The sequence below is a fragment of the Chrysochloris asiatica genome, unplaced genomic scaffold (assembly GCF_000296735.1).
Source record: "Chrysochloris asiatica unplaced genomic scaffold, ChrAsi1.0 scaffold00352, whole genome shotgun sequence".
Lineage (NCBI taxonomy): Eukaryota > Metazoa > Chordata > Mammalia > Afrosoricida > Chrysochloridae > Chrysochloris > Chrysochloris asiatica.
In genome coordinates, this window is record NW_006408870.1 from 2,033,949 (window position 1) to 2,051,898 (window position 17,950).

The 17,950-nt window shown below is 44.6% G+C and overlaps 1 protein-coding gene across 1 annotated transcript; it reads right to left on the reverse strand.

Annotated features, from left to right (window-relative positions):
- Positions 1–1,208: 1,208 nt before the first annotated feature.
- On the reverse strand, positions 1,209–14,173 carry RNF187 (ring finger protein 187). The gene is made up of 6 exons (XM_006876093.1): positions 14,083–14,173; positions 9,934–10,013; positions 9,089–9,670; positions 7,722–7,814; positions 3,762–3,983; positions 1,209–1,280 (listed from the first exon to the last, which is right to left on the reverse strand). The coding sequence occupies exons 1-6, from the start codon at positions 14,171–14,173 to the stop codon at positions 1,209–1,211; spliced, it is 1,140 nt and encodes a 379-aa protein (XP_006876155.1).
- Between the last annotated feature and the right edge of the window lie 3,777 nt (positions 14,174–17,950).

Genomic DNA, 17,950 nt, shown 5'->3' on the forward strand with positions numbered 1-17,950 from the left:
GTTCCTGGACCAGGTCATCACCACCTGGTTAGGTGTTCTGGTTCTTTCCCAGTGTCCTTTGTGGGCAGGACCCATCTTGTACTGTTCATGGCCCTCACAAGGAGCACAGAGAGACGGGAAAGAGGGAACAAAGAAGCAAACAGGCTGAAGCAAATTCAGCTTTATTCACCACTATGTAAAAGGCTAGCCTGGCATCAGGTAGGCCTACCTCTAAGCTTTCAGATGACAACACATACCTAGAGCATACAAGTAAAATACAACAGCTCGTCAGTATGAAAAGTTACTTTCTCCTGGGGCTTGGAAAGCTTTACATACTAATGGACCCTCCTGACAGCAGCTCACTTATTATCAAAACGAGTGTCCAGGGTAAATGTACATGTAACACAATGCTCAGAGTTATCCCTGGCAACCTTCTCTAGGCATTGATTGACATCTGCAGGCCACCAGTACACCTGTTCCACCATCTCCTACCATGTAGCACATGTACATGGGTTCTGACTGCCCTGCTCCAGCATTCAACAGCTACATACCAGTGACCATACACTGCTGTGATGTGTGCCTAACAGGCTTTCTTCTCAGCTGCAGCCTGGGTATTCAGCACAGTACTGCAGTCATGCTCTTCTATAAGCCACTTACATACAGTACTCACTGTTACAGCTTAGCTTAGTGTGTTCACCATCCACAGAATTGTACAGCACAGAAATCATAATACCCATGCACACAAACCCTCAGTGGTGCGATGTCCTTGACCAGACTCTTAAAGCCATCACATCTGAGGCTCTCTGTGGCCCAAGGAATGCAGACAATGGTATATTGCCTGCTACTTGCAGAACAATGACACTATGAGGAAGTTTCCTCTTATGACAACAGGCACACACCTAATGAGCAAGCAGGTATCTGTAGATGCTGAGAGCAGTCTCCTATCCTACAACAAAGCTGGAATTTACATGCTCAACCAAAACAACTCTAAATATTTATCTGCATCAATATTCTCAAACCTCTCATTTTTGTCTACTTTGTGCCACAATTTCATAATTTAAACTAATCTATACGCAGGCAACGCACAACGAAGTCACACATTTTGCTAAATTAATATATCACAGGAAATACAAAGCAATAAAAGGCAGTGAGAGATAGTGAGATGAAATTTGACAGTGAAGCCTGGAGAGTCCAGGAGCTGCTTGGAGTTGTCATGGTCTAGAGATGAATCACTGATCCAGGACTTGGGGGCTTCGAGTGCCTAGTTCAGCTAGAAGCTCTAGTTCAAACATCCCATTAGGCTTGAGGCAGGAAAGACAATGAAAAGCAAAAAATGAGAAGTATAAGTTGGGCAAGACTGAAATAGGAAAAACTAGCCAGTAGAGAAGACAGAGGTATAAGGATAAAAACTAATGGTACCTGCACCATTCCTACCAGGCACACCTCAAGAAATAAATCCCTCCTATATATAAAGGGTCAAAAATAATATTCTCCCGCCCTCCCTTTCTCTTTTCCCTTATCCTTCCTGTCCTTCCTTCCTTTCTTTTTCCTGAAGTTTGGTTCCACTCACAAACAGCCCTGGCAGAGCTCACAGGAAAGATAGGGCTCCCGCTGCCAACACCGACTGGATCTGCATCAGTGCCAGTCCAGGCTATCTTTGGGCCCATATGGAAGCCTGAGAAGACATTTTTGTGAAGTCCTCACAAAAATCCTTCTGTGGGAGCACAAACTGTCAGGAGGGTGGTGGGATGGGAGGCAGAATGACAGTGGAAGGCAGACAAGCTCTTGCTTTGTGAATGGTAAAAGGCCTAAGATCCAAACACTGGGAACAGCCCAAGTATTAGTTCAAATACCTCCTTTCTTCCCCACTCAGGAGTCATGATGTCCCCTTAGCAATGACTCTTCCTTGAAACTAACCCCAGATTTAGTCTTAACTAAGGAGCTCTGGTAGTGTAGAGGTTACGAATCGGACTGTGAACTGCAAAGTCAGCAGTTCGAAACTACCAGGTGCTCCGCGGGAGAAAGATGAGGCTTTCTGCTCCCGTAAAGATTTACAGCCTCGGAAACCCTATTCAGGGTCACTATGGGTTGGAACCGACTCGATGGCACTTAACAACAACAACAATGTGCATAATGCATCTGCCAAGTGATCTGTGGGCCTGGGTATGACTGTCCAGTATAACAACTTTGTCTTAATCATCATTAACAAGGCACAGGACCTCATTGCCCTGGCAGCTAAAAGGAATGTCTCAAAGCACAAGAATTTAGATCATCTAGTGACCACATCATCACCACGGGTGACTGAACAATTCCAGGCATATTTCTGATGAAAGCCTTATCAGTGACAGTTTTATGACAAACTGGCCTAAAGTCTCCCCTATGACAAGCCTCAACTATAAAAATGTTTGTAGCCTGAAAAATATTAATACTTTCAAAGAAAATAGAAAACAAATACTTTGTTTAAAATTACTATCTTGAACAATCAATGGCAGGGGTACCTACAGATGCTTTCCCCAACATCTACATATTAATGGTCCAAACAAAGGCAGCCCTGGGATAAAGAACAGACAGAGGCTTGGAAGGAGGCCTTGAGGAAGGGCAGAGGGAGATCCTGCAAGCCAGTGTGTAGGACTTTCTTCTTCCTCCTGTTCCAGGACAGATTCCTCCTTCTGGGCCAGCACCATCACTGCAGAGGGGAGAAAAGAAAAAAACCATGCTTAAGAATTCCCAGAACCAGGACTGTCTTAAGTAACACATCAGTGAGCCTCAGAACCCAAGAAAAACTACAGCCTCACATACACCAATCCGCAAACATCTTCCAGAAAGCTCATGAGCCGCAATGGTCAAGATCGGCTGAACTGCTTAAAGCTGAAAGGAGCTCTGGTAGCGTAGTGGTTACGAATCGGGCTGCGAACCTTAAGGCCAACAGTTCGAAACTACCAGCCGCTCCTCAGGAGAAAGATGAGACGTTCTGCTCCTGTAAAGATTTATAGCCTCGGAAACCCTGTACAGGGTCGCTATGGGTCGGAACCGACTCAACGGCACTTAACAGCAACAACAACAATGACTGTTTTTAGATGTGAAAAGGAAACTTATCAGACAGGAAAAGAGAAGGATCTGGAGTTGATGATTCCAGGATCATATAAGCAAATGAAAAAAAGCAGTTAATTGGTTATAGGTCTTTAAGTTTTAGACAAGGAATTGAATCAGAAGATATGAGGAGAACATTTAGCATGAGAGTCAGATAGTGATGGGATATATATAGCCAGAGAGGTGGTGACCTACTACACTCCTGAGGGTGCTGCGGGAGCTCCATGGTGGCTGCTCTGAACCCCATGAGCATAGTTCCTGTCCTCAGATCCCCAGGATGAGGGACCAAGATGCCATTCTGCTTTAGTATTAGGGGTACAGGTCTTCCCTTCATCAAACTTCCTTTCCTACTTGAAAGCCTAGAAAACTATGCTCCTTGGATTAAAAATTTCAAGCCACCATATCTGGATAATCCACTCCTGAAATTCACTTCCAAAAGGTTACAGTAAATAGAAGTCATGTAGTATCTTTTTACTTCTTTTGGTAAATGACTCTGCTAATATGTTTGCTATTTCTTCAATCTAATGCTCAGAGCTAATAATATCTGTAATTTTTTTTTGGAACACAACAAATCTCTTCTTTTCAACCCTTTACAGCCATCCTCATCAGCACACGGACAACTGCCAAAAGCACATTAATAAGAACACACGCACCTGAGATGAAATCCACAGACGTACATAAACAGCACACACCTGAAGTAGCATGCTGAGTCCCAGGTTGCGGTGCTTTTTCTCCAGCTCTGAGACAGCCTGCAGCAGGGACTTAAATCTCTCAGCTGGATCAGCACCCTCATCCTCCGGTGCCTCCTCTCCTTTTTCTGCCTCCTGTAGGAAATGTTCTTCCTCCTCAGCAAAAAAGGCTCGAAGCTTCTTATAATCAGTCAGTGCCTTCTTCCTCCGATCCATCACATGGCCCTACAAAATGGACAGTTAGGAAAGGATATCTGTGTCTTCAAGCCTATCACAGAGAGCCCTCTAATGCACAGTTATACATACATACCCCACCCCATCTTGGGAACAGTATCTACGACTTACAGTAGTTGTAACTACCGACCCTCCTCTCTAGTAGAAGACTGTTTACTGTAAAGCACTCAGCTGTATTTAAAGACTGTTGGTCGCAAATGGTCTGCCTTGATGCCTCTCATCCAGGCTCCCTAAGTAAAGGCCAGAATATTCCCTTATTAGGAAGCTGGAAAATGGATCACCACTTCTCTCCCAGTTCCTTCTCTTTATAACAGAAGCCTTCCCCTTGTTCTAGGCACACAGTAACTTTCTCTGTCTCTTGCACATGGCATGGGAACCATATGGCACCTGGTCAACCCCACTTCTCTATCTGTTCCTAGAAGGGAAGGTAGGAATAAGGTCTTTCATGGCACAAGACATCTGTCCTGCATCAGTCACATGTGAAATGAGTCTGCTGGCCAAGGGAGACCAGTGCCCACTAGTGAAGTTGATCTCTGTCTCGTCTCTATGTACATAAAGTGTTTCCCATGCACTGACAAGGCAAACGTGGTCTTTTGCTGGTGATGGCAAACCCTGCCTATCTAGCAGCCCTGTATAGGGCTTCCGAGGAGAAGCTGGTAAATTTTAACTATTGACCTTATAGTTCAAATGGAATTTGTGGTCTAGTGCTTATCCTACAGTGCCACACCAGGACTCCATTACACTTCTATAGATGAGAAGAAAAAGACTGTCTCCTAAGGGTTTCTGCTGAGTCTACAAACCACTGCCAGGTCAACATACACTCCCAAATCTCTAATGAACTTCCCATCATCCTTACCTGAATCCCTAAATCATCATGCTAGCCTTCAACTAACTTTCCACTCAGTCTTTTTGGCCATTTTAAGGAGAGTATGGTGGGCTGATCCTCTTTGAATTTACCAGATTCTCATCAAGTTCTTCACCCAAACCTTGGGCCACAGAGTGATGGTGACAGTAGTGCTAAGAAGAGCCACGTCTTTTATTGCCAGTACAGCAAACAAACAGCAGTGGGAGTCCTGCTCAGGTTCCTTGGTTCAAAGTACCTTCACAGGCCCCCGCCTCTGGGCCAAAGTAGCACACCACAAACTCAATCCTTTGAATGTAGAATGTACTTCATCTAAGTGTCTAGGCCCAAAACATGGTATTTTCAAAAGCCTCACATGCATGTGAAAGTTGGTCAATAAATAAGGAAGACTGGAGAAGAACTGATACATTTGAGTTATGGTGTTAGAAAAGAATATTAAAAGTACCATGGTGGGGGGGCTACAAAGGCAAGAAGGAACAAATCTTAACAGCAAGGATCATTCCCACACCCTCCATACACATAGTAGACAGGGCTGGGCAACTTGGACATCGGCTACTCAAAATGAGGGGGCTACAAAAGCAAGAAGTGACTGGCTTACAAGCTTTTAAGAGAGAACCTAGATCCAGAGGGCGCGGAGGAAGGTAGAATCTCCACTGAGTAGTATCCAATCTGTCTGGGTGGGGTTGATAAAAGGCGATGCGGATGGGTCTCTTGTGATACAATAGTGAATAATTGTTATCAGGACTGATTGTGAGGGTTGGAAAGGTAAAGGTAGACGTTTTTGTAGCAAAAGGAGGATTAAAAGGGGAGTGATTAACTTTGCAGTCTAGGAGCGGAGGTCCCTGGGACCATCAAGGGAGAAGAGCGGAGAGCGGGACCCTACCAAGAGAAGCAGTAATGCCAGAGATGGAGGCAGAGATGATGATGTGGAGAGATGGAGCAGCTGGGGACTTTAGACCCAGAGAGGGAGAGGGGATGTGTGCTGATGGGGGTAGGGGGGCCTTGCAGGGTGTACCCTTTGGTTGGTTGATAATGCATGGAGGGGATTGTAACCATGGCAATGAAATGATATAGGATAGGATGAATGTAAAGCTAATGTTCTTCCATGTAAGCTATCACATAATTCACAATATAATATTAAAAAAAAAAAAGTACTATGGACTGACAGAAGAACAAATAAATCTGTACTGGAAAAAGTATAGCCAGAATGCTCCATAGAAGCCAAGATGGCCAGGCTTCATCTCTCGTACTTTGAACATATTATCAGGAAGGACCAGTCCCTAGAGAAGGACATCATGCTTGGTAAAGTGGAGGGTCAGTGAAAAAGAGGGAGACACCCAACAAGATGGACTGGCACAGTGGCAGCAACTGTGAGGATGGGTGGTGTTTCGGCTGTGTTTCGGTTGCTATGGGTCAGAACCAACTCAATGGCACCTAACAACAACCCAAAATATAAAGGTTGTATCAAAAGCCACTATCTACTAAAATTTGTGGACAGAACTAGTGTGTTGGAGGAGCACAAGGTTATTGGAGAAGATGGAGGGCCCCAAAGCCTCAGTATCATCTGGTCTCAGTTCATCTCACTACGATTATCAGAAGAGAATTTGAGAATGGTCTACCAAGGGCATGTGCTGTTGGTGTCTGGTCTGCACCCTGTATGCAATCTACCACCTCTCTATGACTGTCCACCTGAGGACTCTGTGGAGTGGGGGCCAGAGTTTGGGTGGAACTAGAGAAGAGAGAACTGTGGCATGGGGTGGGATTACACAGTGTAAGCTTCACAAGTAGGGAGCTTTTCCAGCATGAGTCGGGTGTAAGGTGGGGAGAAGCATCAGCATGAGCCCAAGGCCAATTCCTATGAGGCTGTCAGACATGCCTCCACCCTCCAACCTTCTGAGCAATTCTGACACCAAATGCCCCTCCCACTGCAATCTCTACTTCTATTCTGGAAGTAGAAAAAAGGTACTCCACTTTGTTGTTGTTGTTGTAATTAAGTACTGTCGAGTCAATTCCAACTCATAGCAATCATGTATACGGTTTCCGAGGAGCAGCTGGTGGGTTTGAACCACTGACCTTGCGGTTCACAACTGACCTAGTGATCTAGTGCCGTATCCTGCAGTGCCACACCAGAACTAAAAAGGGTTAATAGATAAGTTATGAAGCCCTGAGAAACCACTACAAATTTTACCATATGTAAAGAAAAAGAAAAGTTTAAACTAATTTGTAGTTTTGTTAGTGAGTAATCTGAAATAATTCTGGTAACCATACATGATCCATATGGCTGTGGAAAATATCACTTACAAAGTCCTTCCAACATGGCTACTGGTTACACATGGAAATAACTATATTGATTCAGATCAAAATCAATAACAAAAAGGAATATGGATTTAGTAAAACACTCCATATGCATAAAACATGGAGGAAAAAAAAAAAAAGAGAGAGCATTCCAAAACACTTAGGCTAAATTATATTTGTGATATACCTAACAAAAATCCCTAGAAAAATATGAATTCAAAATACCCTTCTCCTCCAGTTAGCTAAGTCAAGCAGCCACCCATCAGCCTGATTTGCTTAATTTCATTTTCTCTTTGTCCTGAGCAGCTCTGGTAGCAGAGTGGTTAGAGTCAGGCTGCTAACCTCATGGCCAGCAGTTTGAAACTACCAGCTGTTCCCTGGGAGAAAGATGAGGCTTTCTGCACCCGTAAAAATGTATAGCCTCGGAAACTCTAAACAGGGTTGCTACGAGTCGGAACATACTGCGGCACACAGCTACCACCACCAGAGACAAGCACAAGGAGCATTCACAAGAAAGGGCACAGATGTTTCTGATTGCGCTCAGACCCTGAGGCTGCACACACACTACTTGCCTTCCACACAGCAGCTGCTGACTCCGCCTGGCCGTGCAGATCTCGAGCGTCATTCAGATCCTTTCTCATAATCTCCACTGATCCCTTATTTTCCTGGGAGAGAGAGGCTAGTTACTTGAACAGTGGGAAGCAACCATTTCCCCAGGGAATGTCCTGAAGGCCCAAGTCATACTGACTTTCTCATGCCCTGTCCAGTTCAAACGATGGGTATTATCTGGTTCAGTCCGCCTGTCCCAGAAGAAACACTCAGCAACAATTTGCTTGTCAGATATTATAAAAAGATTGCTGGTGGCAAGATGGTTCCCATGTTAACAGGTTTTCTCCAGTGACCCTGACTAAAATTTTTCCAGATCAAAATCTGACAGGAAAAGTACGAAATCTACTGGGTATTTGAAGGTAAGCTCTTCCTCCTCCAGGCCCACAGTGTTTACTGACAGTCATTAAGTCAAGTCATAGAAGCCTCATACACTCTTTTCAGAAGGAATTCAGACTGGCAGGTAAACCAGCATAGGTGCTTGTCCAAGTCATTTTCCAAAATCAAAGTATTTCTTCTCTAGTGCAAGTAGTCTGTACAATGGCACTACACAGCCTTCTTCAAGGCCTTGACTAGGTACTGTGGTGCCTCTGGTGTGGATGTGAGGAGTCCCTACAAAGAGAAAAGGAAAGCTCAGCCCAGTGTGTAACCCAAAAGCTGGGTGTGCAGGCCTACAACTGTACCTCCCTTTCTCCACCCAATGCTAGGTAAGGCACAGATCTCTGTAAAGCCCCAAAATAGTGTCTGACAAAAGGTATGCACTAAAATATGCAAAGCTTTTTTTTTGGCTTCTGGCAGGAAGCATCAGAACTTAAGTGGATTTTGTATCCAAGGTTTGGCTCGGAGTCTTTTTTCTTTGGGCAAACAATTCTGCCTTTCTCCCCTAACAGCTGAGTTTCAAGGTATATTGATCTACCTGAGGGCAGGTGCCACGTGCAAATCCGGGAGTAAAGGGGGTTGACTGGAGAACTGGTGGGTGTGAGGAAGACACAGTGGGAATGGAACTAGAAAGATGGCTGAGCTGGAAGAGCGAATACTAAATGACAAGGAAACTAGCATCATCATCCACACAATAGAAACACAGGGGCTTTGAAAGCGAAAGGCTGCAGGTGGACGTCTGGTCCATCTGCAGGGCGGGCAACCAAGTGGATTCATATAATCTGAAGAGACAGGCGATCTAAGAGGACAGCTATGGACAGGGCACGGAGGTGACAGGACATTAATTGGGGCAAGTGACAGGACACAGTCAAGGATGGGGGGATAGGGAGGGGTAGGGAGAAGGTGACAAGACACAATCAAGGGCGAGGGCGGTGACATCCCTGGTAGGGCGCACCTTGCCGCGCAGCGCCTTCCTCCAGCGAGGCTCCCACTCCGGCGGCTCGGGTGCGGCAGCCATACGGCAGGCGCGGCATAACGGGCTCCCGTCGGCGCGGCACAGCAGCTGCAGCGCGGCCTCGCTGGCCAGGGCGTCGCGCGCCGACCCCGCGGCGGCCACCTCGAGCGCCAGCAGGCGGCGGCTGAGAGGCGGGCGACCTGGCTCCACAGCGCGCTGCCAGCAGTCGTCAGCGCACTCGGGACATGGGAAGGGCCCGTCCTCCTCCGCCCAGAACTGAACCACGCACGTCCGGCAGAACCGGTGGCCGCAGTCGGCGCGCACCGGGTCGCGAAACGAGCGCTGACAAATGGCGCAGGAGGCCGCCTCGGGGGCCGCGAGATCCTCCAGGGCTGCGAGTGCGGCCCTCTGCGAGGGCGGAGGCCGAGGAGAGCGGCAGGGGAACGGGGAGGAGACCTGGAAACCTGAATCGCGCAGATTAGCTAAACCACAAAGCCTCTGCTTAGCCGCCGCCGCCGCCGCCGCCGCCGCTAAACCGCTGCTACTGCCCAGGCCGCGCCGATGGGGCGTTACCGCCGGGTCCTGGCAGCGGTGTGCTCACGCCTGGATCCGGCAGGCCGCATCAGCCCGCGTTCTCTTCTGAACCCCAACAGGAACCTCCATTTTTCCTATAACTGAGACTTGTGCAAGAGTGTAAAAAACTATAATTATTACTGAAGGAAAAAGTGTTTATTGTAGGCTGCAAGGACCTGAGCTGTGAGTAACCCGGTGGCGCAAGGCCACTTGGTTTGAGGGCGGGGCTGGAAAACGCCAGCCCTGAGCCCGCCCCGCCCGCGCCAGTGGACCTGCCAGACTTCAGCGCTGGTCCTGAGAACCCGGCCTTGGAGTCGCTGGCCACCTCGCGTCTTGCCCAGGGTTGTGGAATCTACAGGCGAGGAAACTCAAGTTAATTCATTGGTGCAGGATGTCAGAAAAAAAAAAAAAGCCAAAATGACGGGTTTTCAACCTTGACCCTAAAAATGTGTTCGAATTTCTTTAAAATAATAATAAAAGGTGTTTGTTGTTGTTAGGTGCCCTCGAGTTGAATCAGACTCATAGCGACCTTATATACAACAGAAAGAACGAAACACTGCCTAGTCCTGAGACATACAATTGTTAAGCTTTAACCTATCGCTGAGGCCATTGGATTAATCCGTCTAATTAGGGATCTTCCTCTTTTTTTCCGCTGACCCAAAGCATGATGTTTCTCTCCAGGGACGGATCCCTCCCGGTAGCATGTCCAAAGTATGAGAGACAAACTCTTACCATCCTGATTTCTAAGGAGCATTATGTACTTATTCCAACACAGACCTGTTTGTTCTTCTGACAGTCCATGACACCTTCAATATGTTTCCTTCTCCAACACCACAACTCAAATGCGTGAATTCCTTATTCATTGTCCAACTTTGACATGCATATGAGGCTATTGAAAATACCATGGCTTGAGTCAGGCTCACCTTAGTCCTCAACCTGGTACTTTTGCTTTTGAGCACTTTAAAGAGGTCTTGTGCAGCAGATTTGCCTAATGTAATACATAATTGGACTTCTTGGCTGTTGCTTGCATGAACGTTGTTTGTAGATCCAAGCAAAATGAAGTCTGACAACTTCATTCTTGTCTCCATTTATCATGATGTTATTTATTGATTCAATAGTAAGGATGTTTGTTTTTTCACATTGAAGTGTAAACCACATGAAGTCTTAGATCTTCATCAGTTAGTATTTTAAATCTTCCTGGCTTCAGCATCGGCATGTCACAACTTAATGAGTCTTCCTCCATGTTCTTCTTTATATAATCCATCTTCTTGGATTATTTGCTCAGCATACAGATTAAATAAGTATGGTGAAAGAATACAACCCTTGTGCACACCTTTCCATTCAGTATCCCCTTGTTTTGTTCCAACAACTGCCTTTCAGTATAGTTACAGGTTCCTCGTGAGCACAATAAATTCTGGAATACCCATTCTTAACAATGCTATCCATAATTTGTCATGATCCACACAGTCAAAAGCCTTTGCACAGTCAATAAAGCACAGGTAAATATCTTTCTGGTATTCTCTGCTTTCACTCAAGATCCATCTGACATCAGCAATGATATCCCCCATCCCATATCCTCTTCAGAATACTGCTTGTATTTCTGGCAGTTCTCTGTCGATGTACTGTTGCAGCTGTTTTTTAATTATCTTCAGCAAAAATTTACATGCACGTGAGAAGCAAGAAATATTAGATAAAAGAACAGAAGTCAAACAGAAAAAAAAAAAGATGGTCAAAATTAAAAGAGAGAAACTCTCTCTCTCTCTCTCTCTCTCTCTCTCTCTCTCTCTCTCTCTCTCTCAAGTGAATGAATGACCATGGATCGCAGAACTTGGTTCTTCTCTTTAGCCTTATCATTTACAATAATATGGTCTCAATCTCAAAAGGGGCTTGCTTGGTATCATGCACAGGCTTTTGATTCAAGTTATACCTATCTGATTTCTTCTCTCTAAAATTTTCAACATGTCTCACCCCATCAAACTGGGCAAAAAACTAGTACACTTCCTTCTCAGCTTCATTTTGATTTTGATGTATTGGCTCTCAGGGGATATTTGTGTGACTATGAGTTTACAAAGGAACTCTGGTAGCATAGTGGTTACGAATCGGGCTGCGAACCGCAAGGTCAGCAGTTCGAAACTACTAGCTATTCCGTGGGAGAAAGATAAGGCTTTCTGCTCCCGTAAAGATTTACAGCCTCAGAAACCCCGTACAGGGTCGCTATGGGTCAGAACTGACTCCACAGCACATAACCACCAACTACCATGAGCTTACAAGACTGAAGCCAATGTCAATGACTTCACATTCTAGAAATGTGATACCTTAAGGAAACATAGATTGACAGTACAACTATAAAAAAGCAGAAGTTAAAAAGCAGGATGCTTTAAGGTATTGATACCAGTCCTGGTACAGCACTGTAGGATGAGCACTGGATTGAAAGGTCAGTCTGAACCAGTTGTTAGTTCAAACTCACCAGGCACCGGAAACCCTACACATGGTTGCTATCAGTCAGGACCAACACGACACCACTTAACAACAACTAAGACTCTTAGATTAACTGTGCAATATCTAATTGCATGCTTACCAAGTGTTATGAACTGATTGTGTACCCAAATACATGGTGTACCATACCACTGTACCACGGAATGTGTCCTCGTTTGAATATAAGGTGCATTTTTTGAAGATGAGATCAGTTCAAATAACATGAGGTTATATAGACAGTTGGGTTCTAACTCCTTCTGAGTGGTATCTCACATAAGGGAAGAACAGATATGAATACAGGTTCACACATGTGGGGAGGCACTACGTGAATATGCATGTACGAGCAGCAAAGGAAAGCCAAGAATTGCCAGAAGAGAAACATGGAGCACTTGATTGCTCAGAACCCACAGAAAATTCACATACAGCTGATATTCTGATTTGGAATTCTAGCCTTCAGAACTGTGAGACTCTAAACTTCTGGGGGGTTTTTTCTCTTACTTATTTTGTGGTACTTTGTTATGACAACCTTAGGAAACCAAGTAACTTGCTATTGTTAATTGACTTCCTATTTTTTTCCAGAGTAAGAGAATATGTTCTACAACTAACATGAGGAAGATGAAACAGAAAATCCAGATCTGAGACCTAGAAAAAGTAGCCCTGTGAAGAGAGAAAGTAATGCTCCTGGTAGGAGGAACCAAGGCCCAGAGCAAGAGGCAGAAGCTGCAAGTTGTTCCAGGACTGCAAGCCCACTATGGTGAATGGAGCATGGAGTGTCTGTGTGCATAGCAAAGTGTTTACACAGGAGAGAGATGTCACCACCTGATGGAATGTCAGAATACCCAGCTGCAGAAACATGGGCTGGGAGACTGTGGAGATTGATTGACTAGTCAAGTGATATTGAGGAAAGAAGAGAGTTGTGATCATTGATGGGGGGTGGAGTGGGCAAGTGGTGGAAGCGGGGGTGGGGGGTGGGGGAGGGTAGGCACAACTGACCACCACTTGGGTTTTCTGTATAAGAACTTGGCATCCCGATTGGAGGAAGACTCATCAACAACTTGCAATATACAGATGACATAACCTTAGCCTTGCTTTCTGGAAAGAAGATGACTTAAAATACTGATGAAAATGGATTGCATCGCAACATAAATTAAAAATCCTCATAACTGGATTAATAAAGAAACAGAAAAGATTGGAGTTGCCAAAGATTTCATTTTGGTTGAATCCACAATCAACATAAGGAAAAGAGCAGTCACGAAATTAACACATTGCGTTAGGCAAATGAGCTGCACACCTCTCTTAAGCGTTCAACAGCAAAGTTATAAAATTTGAGGACAGGGTCAGTCTGACTCAAGTCATGGTATTTTCAATAGCCTCATATGCATGTGAACATTGAACAATGAATAAGAACACTGTATAAGAATTTGCTTTTGAAGTATAGTATTCTAAAATATATAGAAAAAGAATACTAAAAGTACCATGGACTTCCAGAAGAATGGAAAAAAATCTGTGTTGGGAGTACAGGCAGAATGCTCCTTAGAAGCCAGGATGGCAAGACTTCATGTATCATACTTTGGACATGTTATCAGGAGGAACAAGTCCCTGGAGGAGGACATCATGCTTGGTAAAGTGGAGAGTCAGGGACAAAGAGGAAGACCACTAACGAGTTGGATTGGCATAGAGGCAGCAACAACGGGCTCAAATGTAATGACAATTGTGAGGATGGCGCGGGACTGGATAGTGTTTCTTTCTGTTGTGTATAGAGTTGCTTTGAGTAGTCAGAAACGACTCCACGGCGCCCAACTAGAAGTTGGGTGGTACTGGTCAGGAATCTTGCTAGCATTTCTTGGCACTCTTGGCTCCAGGGTCGCCATTTCCAGTCGACAAGTACTACGCTTGCACTGGTAATCCTTGGACACGATGGTGACGCGTTAGAGAGGATGGCGCACAAGCTGTTTGGCTGAAGAAACATTCCAGGTCGGCATCCCAGGTTCCGGCGGCTCCAAGGCCGCGCGTCTCGGTAATGAAGTACTGTGCCATAACGCGCCTCCAAAGCCGAGAGGACAGATCGCCGTCGACCCGCAGTTCGGCTGACTCCTTCGGTGCTGGTTTGTAGGATTACCAGGGTGCATGGACACAGGAATAGCCTATCCCCGCCCCCTGTGCCACCAAATCAGGAAGAGTACGTACGAAGGCCAATGACGCAAACAAAGCCGGATCAACAACAATCTGTATTTCATTGGTTCAAAATTCAATCATACCCGCCCCTTCTTGATATTCAACCAATTGATGGTCGGATGCGCCTTCCTCGGCTTTCAAAAGCATTCATTTATTCGACTGCCTTTGTTCTTTTCCTCAGTTTTGTCTTCTACTTTTTGAATTTTGGAAATATTTTATTTACATTTGTACCTTAATGTTTCTTCCTTGTCTTTGGATATTATCGTGATTTTCTGATAATCATTTGATGCAAAGAATTCTGATGCTCTGTGAGGCGGGACCGGCGTTTGGAAAAGCCCGCGCTAGATTGGGACTGGTGAGTCAGCCCTGGCCTGTCAGTCTGAGGATGCTTGGTTGTACCTACCTCTAACTACGCTCTGCTTTCACGACTATTTGTCAGTTTCGATTGAAGCAGCTTTGTCATTGGTTCCCAACACCATCCCTACAGCTCTCCCTTTATTAGCAGAGACAAAAAAAAAAAAAAAAAAAAGTATTTTCTCATAGAACCGCCACAAGCTTTATGATTTATGTGTTGCCTGGTTTCCATCTCCTCCAAAGACTGTTTGAAGCCACAACATTCACTTTCACCATTTCTTAAGATATTTTTTACTACTGCACTCAAAAAGGAAGTTAAGATATATATGGGAGCAGAACACGTCCCTTAAAAAAACAATCAAAATTTGCCCAGGACATTTCAAGTGATTCATAGCTCAGTTGCTAAAGCAAATGACTTAAGTCATTTCCCACTCAGAATAACCTCATGTGTGTCAGAGTAGGACTGTGCTCCTAGAATTTCCAATGGATGGTTTTTCAGAAGCAGATCACTGTGACTTTCTCCTGAGGCACTTCTGTGTGGACTTAAACCTTTCAGTTAGCAACTGAGCTCATTAGCACCATTCAGGGACTCCTCCTGGGGTTAGTTAAGAAAAAGACATTGCCCTCCTCCAAGATGGAAACTCAAAGGGAACACAGGAGCAGGCATCTAAACTTGCTGGTGACTACGTTGTTCTACTGGTGAGTGGAAGAAGGGGAAAGACAGCAATGAAGAAATGGGCTGAGTTCAACCATATTCCATAGACTCCTGTTGACTTGGAGATAAGAGAGAGCAAAGGAATGGCTGGTTGGTCCAAAGTGTGGTGAGACCATGGACAAGAACATAGCCATGGAGGGCTAGAGCTAAGAGTGAAGCATCCAGCTGATATGAAGTGAGGGGAGATGCACAAGAACACCTAAACTTGCAGATAGTACCCATTTGAGCCAGCCTCGATGGCTTGAGAATCAGAACTCGACTAGAGGAAGATTACAAGGAAAAATATGTTTTTTTTAATAAAGGAAATGAGTGTAAATTGCTACAATTTGATGAACTTGACCCATACTAGATACTTATGGATGTAATAGCTCAAAATACCAACTGAGAGGGAAGGAGTCTTCACATCAAGTATCAATGCTATCCCTTCTGTACACAGGGTATATAGGGACAGGCAACTTAGACATTAGCTACCTAAAATGAAAGGGCGATAAAGGTATGAAGTGACTGGTTTACAAGTTTTCAAAAGGGAGTTTAGTTTAAGAATGTGCAGGGGAAGGAAAAGTCCCCACTGAATAGTGTTCATCTTGTCTAGGTGGATCTGGTGAAAGGAGATGGGGATAAGACTCTTATGATTCAATAGTGAGTAATTGTTATCATGACTATTTGTGACTGTCACAGCTGTAAAGGTAGAAGTTTTGTGGCAGAAACAGAGTAGTTAATCTTATAGTACAGAAACAGAGGACCCTAGGACCATCAAGGGAGAAGAGCACAAGCAGAGTGCTGGACCCTATCCAGAGAAGTAGTGACACCAGAGATGGAGGCAGAGATGAGGACATAGAGAGAGGGAACAGCTGAGGACTCTGGACTTTTGGAAAGAGAGGGACTGGGTGCTGGTGGCCAGGGGACAAGTTTGCAGAATGTGCCTTTAGTTGTTTAAATTACTATATATTCCTGAGTGTTTCTGTGTAAACGCCACCCCCCCCCAAACAAACAGAGGGAATGGAAGCAAATACTGTTGAATGATGGTGCACAGAGGAGACTGTAACCATTGCAATGAAGCGATGGTGTAAAGCCAATGTTCTCCCATGTAAACTATCACTCAGTTCACAATAAAAACTTTAAAAAAGAAAAGAAGTTGAAGTACTAAAAAAAGAAAAGAAAAGGACATTGCTGTTGATCCTGCCTGGATTGCAAAGGAACAAGGACCTTCACTTTGGAACTTTCCTTAATTCAGCACTCCTTCCTCCATTCCAGAAATGTGTCTGTGATCCAAGTCGTTACCTAGAAAATCATGAGCACTATAAAAATGTTTGTTTATCAAATGCTGTTAAATGCCGTAGAGTAGATTCCGACCCATAGCAACTCTGTATAGGGTGTGCCAAGGAGCAGCTGGTGAGCTTGAACCACCAATTTTGCAATTTAAATGACTTTGCAATCTGACGCATTAGCCCACAGCACCACACCAGGCTGTTGTTAAAGTAAAATATTTAATGCTGAGTATGTTCTGAGTAACTCATGTTCTGATAATGCTAGATGTGTCTCACAGTATAACCTTGAATATATAGCACGTTCCCTTAGCACATAGACCTATTCATTTAACAAACATTTATAGGGTCTCTAAGGAACTCAACAACAATAACAACAAGGAGCTCTGGTAGCCTAGAGGTTGTGAGTTGGGTTGCTAACCTCAAGGTCAGCAGTTCAAAACTAGAAGCCGTTTCACAGGAGAAAGATTAGACTTTCTGATCCCGTAAAGATTTACAGTCTCATAAATCCTATGCAGGGTCACTATGAGTCAGACCCGCCTCAACAGCACTTAACAACAACATTGTGTGTCAATGGGAGCACAGTGGCTCTGTAGGATAAGCACTGGGCTGTGAACCACAAGGTCCGCAGTTCACACCCACCAGTCACTCTGTGGGAGAACCCCAAGGTTTTCTGCTCCTATGTAGGGTCACTCACTATGAGTCGAAACCAACTCCACAGGACTTAACAATTGTGTGTCAAGCACTGTCTTCCATCCTGGAGATTCATAAGCAAGACATTTTTTACAGGGAAAAATAAAGTTTCTTCCTATATATTTATTTGATGGAGCTGCCTTGGACACAGAGGGAGCTTAGCAGGGGGAGCACTAGCTGCTTGTAGTTGGGTTAATTCGGTGAAGGAAAGCAAGAATTGAAGCCAACTGACATTAAGAACTAAGTGTATGTTGGGCACTCAGCCAACTGTTTCACACACATTTACTTACAGCAATCCTATCACAGCACTGAGATCCTCATTTTACAGATGAGAAAAATAATGGTTCAGAGAAAGTAAATTATTTGCCAGAAGTCACCCAAGATTCTGCATTTCAAACAAGCTCCCATGTAATGCTGATGCTCAAATAGTGAAACATTTGAATTCATAACAGCTTATGCTTATAGTTTGGCAATGAAATACGTATTATATAACCTTTTGTTTGAGAGGTGGCAATGAGACTAGTGACTCCTTTAAGCTGGTGTACTGGAAAAATACTTATTTAGCTCTTGGAGATATGAGAATACAGATCATACATATCAAGCACTTAAACA

Bases quoted from the DNA above. Each gene is read 5' to 3' on its own strand.
- RNF187 (XM_006876093.1), bottom strand. From the start codon at position 14,173: ATGGCACAGTACTTCATTACCGAGACGCGCGGCCTTGGAGCCGCCGGA. The intron at 10,014-14,082 runs GTGCGCCATCCT...CCTCGCCTGTAG, and splicing joins TTTCTTCAGCCAAACAGCTT to ATTCCACAACCCTGGGCAAG. The intron at 1,281-3,761 runs GTGTGTGCTGTT...TCCTGCCTCAAG, and splicing joins GACTCAGCATGCTACTTCAG to CCTAATGGGATGTTTGAACT.